Source organism: Eubalaena glacialis, chromosome 9 (genome assembly GCF_028564815.1).
Source record: "Eubalaena glacialis isolate mEubGla1 chromosome 9, mEubGla1.1.hap2.+ XY, whole genome shotgun sequence".
In the NCBI taxonomy this organism is placed as follows: domain Eukaryota; kingdom Metazoa; phylum Chordata; class Mammalia; order Artiodactyla; family Balaenidae; genus Eubalaena; species Eubalaena glacialis.
In genome coordinates, this window is record NC_083724.1 from 39,749,375 (window position 1) to 39,753,644 (window position 4,270).

General features: G+C 37.7%; 1 protein-coding gene across 1 annotated transcript; it reads left to right on the plus strand.

Annotated features, from left to right (window-relative positions):
- The first annotated feature begins 1,810 nt into the window (after window positions 1-1,810).
- Window positions 1,811-3,955, plus strand: LOC133097312 (inorganic pyrophosphatase 2, mitochondrial-like). Its single transcript, XM_061199202.1, has 3 exons — window positions 1,811-1,818; window positions 2,883-3,101; window positions 3,134-3,955. The coding sequence occupies exons 1-3, from the start codon at window positions 1,811-1,813 to the stop codon at window positions 3,882-3,884; spliced, it is 978 nt and encodes a 325-aa protein (XP_061055185.1). The 3' UTR covers window positions 3,885-3,955.
- Window positions 3,956-4,270: the final 315 nt, after the last annotated feature.

A 4,270-nucleotide genomic window follows, 5' to 3' on the forward strand; every position in this document is an offset into this window, starting at 1 on the left:
AGGAGAAACGAACGGACTGAACGCCAGGTGGGATTTAGCCAAAGCTGTCACAGCTCTGGTTGTTACCCCTCATAATCCATCTTGCTGAATCAAAAAGCAAACTGTGAACAAACAGCTTAGGCAGTTTGTTTGAAGATACACTCCTGTCTTTCTAGGAGGGATTAAGTCATGGCTACAGTTTGTTTGGAAAATGATTATCCACATGAAAATTATTAAATTCATGTGGCATCTCTTTGAGCCAAAATGTTTTATAACTTTTCACCTCTGGATCATAGTGACAATGATGCTGTAGTTTTTATACTAAAACACAGGCTCTCTCCACAGTCTTTCAAAAAGTCGTCAATTTTTTTTGCATTTGCCACAAGCATACAGAAGATGTTGACTTTCAAACTTTTAAATAATAAGGGTTCAAGCTCTGCCTTTAAAAGGCATCACAGCAATACCAGATGTCGAGAGAAGAGGATTATTTTCAGCTTTTATTCTAAACACTGGATTCCATAAAAGCCACATTCATACCCTGCCGGGGGAGACAGATTAAGTGGCTGAGAGCCTGAGCAAGAAAGGAAGAATAAAGGCAACCCTGTGATATATCAGAAGTAAAGTGTTTTCCCTTAGAGTATAGAATGGAGTGATATTAAATTTTCATTGTGGTAAGCAGATCTAAACCTTGGAATACAGTATAATCTCTAAATATCTAAGCAATCAGCCTCTTTTATATCACCAAATATTGCATTTTTGATACTCAACGTATTTTGGTATGCAGGTAACTCTTGAATTGAGGTGAGAAGAGAGGCTGGGGGAGGAGGGTGCTATTCAACAAACACTAAATGGTTGCTATGTTTCAGGCACCATGGTGGGTCTTGGACAAACAGGCTTAATAAACTGGCCCTCTCTTCTTATACTCATTGTCTAGTAAGGGAGACAGACACGTAAACAACAGATTACTAACCATTGTGATAAAGAGCACAATAGAAGGGTAACCATTATGTTGATTAAGCAGAACTCCATAGAATGCAGACAAAAAAAAAAAACCCAAACAAACAAACAACAACTTCATTCATTCCCTTTATACTAGGTCCTTTATAACCAATCTGCAGATTCATTTTTTTCTCTTGTCCTTTGAAGAAAATGTTGGGTAAGGAAAGGTCCCATAATTTTCTTAGACACTCTTCTTTTAAGTTACTTTTAGTGCCAAGAATAATCTAGCTCAGTAATAATAATGTCTAGTCCAGTTTATTGATCAAAACACCAACTTGATTTAAAGTTAAAACTTCTTCCCTCTGCCAATTGGTAGTAGTTTCAAGCTGGGACACTTAAAGTGGAGAAGAAGGGTATGGTCTTCTTTTTCTCTATTTCCTTCCTTGCATTTTTTAACCCATCCAACTCCCATCTCCACACACAAAATTGCCTCTGTTTCCATCAGGGATGGAACTAGGCAAAGAGAAGAGAAGAAAGCAACAGGAAATGTCTTAACTTGACTGGTACTATTAGAATCTGAACAAAGGAAATTCTTTCTCTAATAAGGTAAATTTATTTATTTACTTATCCCATGAATATTAATGGAACACCAATTACATTTTAAGAACTGTTACAAACACTGAGGACACATAATAAAAAAATCAAAGTCCCTGATTCCATGGACTTTATAGTCTAGTGGGGGCTATAAGTCAACATACATTATACTAAATATATATAATATAATTTATTCAGATAGACTGTATGTAAAATACAATGTTAATTATATAAAAAATATGTTAGATGGTGACAAGTGCTATGGAAAAATATTAAACAGGAAAGGGGGATAAGGAGCATGAAGAGGTAGGTTAATTTTACTTAGGGCAGTCAGGAAAGCTTTTTCTGATAAGGTGATATTTGAGCAAGAGACCTGAAAAAAACTGAAGGATTTAAGCCAAGAAAATATCAGATTAAAGAGCATTCTGGCCTGAGAGAATAATAACTGCAAAGGCCCTGAGGTAGGCAAATGTTTAGTATGTTCAAAGAATAGCAAGAACGTCAGTAGTATGGCTAGAGCAGAACAAGAAAAGGAAAGAATGTTGGAGATGAGGCCAAAGACGTAGAAAAAACTTAGATCAAATGTAAGGTATGCAGAGGCCATTGGGCTTTTTTCTGAGTTAAAAAGAGAAGCTCCTGGAAGTTTTGAGCAGAGAAGTAAAATGATATAATGTACGTTTTTAAAATATCAGTCTGGCTTCAAGGTGGAGAACAGATGGTAAGGCAAACATGGAAGCAGGAAGACAATTTGGAGGCTACCAGAAGAATTTAGGCAAGAGATGACGGTAGCTTGAATCACTATGACTGAGTAGGAAGCAGGTAGAGAGCATTAGACAGATTCTGAATATACTATAAAAGATTTAATGATGGACCAATTATGGGTATGAGAGTGAGAAAAAAGTCAAAGCTAACTGCAAAATTTCTGACCTCAGAAACTCAAAGAAGGATGTTGCTACTTATAGAAATAGGGGAAAATGTGAGAAGGTAAGGTTTGACTTAAAAAACAAACAAACAAGCAAAGGAAACAAAAGCAAATAAACAAATGGGACTACATCAAACTAAAAAGTACAGCAAAGAAAACTACCAACAAAACGAAAAGGCCACCGGTTGAATGGGAGAAGAAATCTGCAAACAATATATCCAATAAGGAGTTAATAGCAAAGTATACAAAGAACTCATATAACTTAATATCAAAAAAACAAACAATCCAATTAAAAAATGAGCAGAGGAACTGAACTGATATTTTTCCAAAGAAAATGGCCAGCAGGCACATGAAAAGATGCTTAACATCACTAATCATCAGGGAAATACAAATCAAAACCACAATGAGATATCACCTCACACATGTAAGAATAGTTATTATCAAACAGACAACAGACCAGCTGGGCCTGGCGCGTTGGCGCCCCCGCTGCCACCGGCGCCGCCGCCCACCTGCCACAGGGAGCGAGCTCAGGGCCCCGGCCGCGCTCCGCCATGGCCCTGTACCGCACGGAGGAGCACGGCCAGCCCCACTCTCCCGGTTCCCGCCTCTTTTTCAAGAATGTAGCTGGTCACTACATTTCCCCCTTTCATGATATTCCTCTGAAGAGGAAAATGGCATTCCTACAAAGAGAGCATGAAATGATGAATATGAGAATTTGTTTAATATGGTTGTAGAAGTACCTCCGTGGACAAATGCTAAAATGGAGATTGCCACAGAGGAGTCATTGAATCCCATTAAACAAGATGTAAAGGATGGCAAGCTTCCCTATGTGGCCAATATCTTTCCTCACAAGGGTTATATATGGAATTATGGTGCCCTCCCTCAGACTTGGGAAGAACCCCATCGAAAAGATAAGAGCACAGACTGCTGTGGAGATAATAATCCTATTGATGTTTGTGAGATAGGCTCAAAGGTTCTTTCTCATGGAGATGTTGTTCATGTGAAGATCCCTGGAATTCTGGCTCTTATTGATCAGGGTGAAACAGATTGGAAATTAATTGCTATCAATGTGAATGATCCTGAAGCCTCAAAGTTTCATGATATTGAAGATGTTAAGAAGTACAAACCTGGTTACTTAGAAGCTACACTTAATTGGTTTAGATTTTATAAGATACCAGAGGGAAAACTGGAAAACCAGTTTGCTTTTAATGGAGAATTCAAGAACAAGGCTTTTGCTCTTAAAGTTATTAAATCTACTCATGAATGTTGCAAAGCATTGCTTATGGAGAAGTGTGACGGAAGGGCTATAAATTGGACAAATGTGCAGGTATGTGATAGCTCTTTCCATTGCTCTCAAGAGGAAGCTAGATCATTAGTTGAATCAGTGTCATTTTCACTGAATAAAGGAAGTAATGAAGAAGATCAAGTATGGCACTTCCTTGGCAAGTGATGAGAACATTTGAAGTTCTGCCATCAGGATTCCAGTCTCTAAGAACTACAAGACTCCCATCTCCCCCAAGTGCTAGAGACAGGCAGATCTATGAGAATTTGCTAACTTCCTGTTGAAACTTTTTTTTTTCAAACTTTTTGATATGCAATGTGTAAATAAACATTGAAATTTTTGAAAAAAAAAAGATAACAAATGACGAGTGTTTGCAAGGATGTGAAAAAAAGAAAGAAAAAGGAACCCTCATGCACTGTTGGTGGGAAGGTAAATTGGTGAGGCCACTATAGAAAACAGTATGGAGGTTCCTCAAAAAACTAGAAACAGAACTACCATATGATCCAGAAATCTCACTCCTGGGTATATATCTGGAAAAAAATGAAAGCACTAAT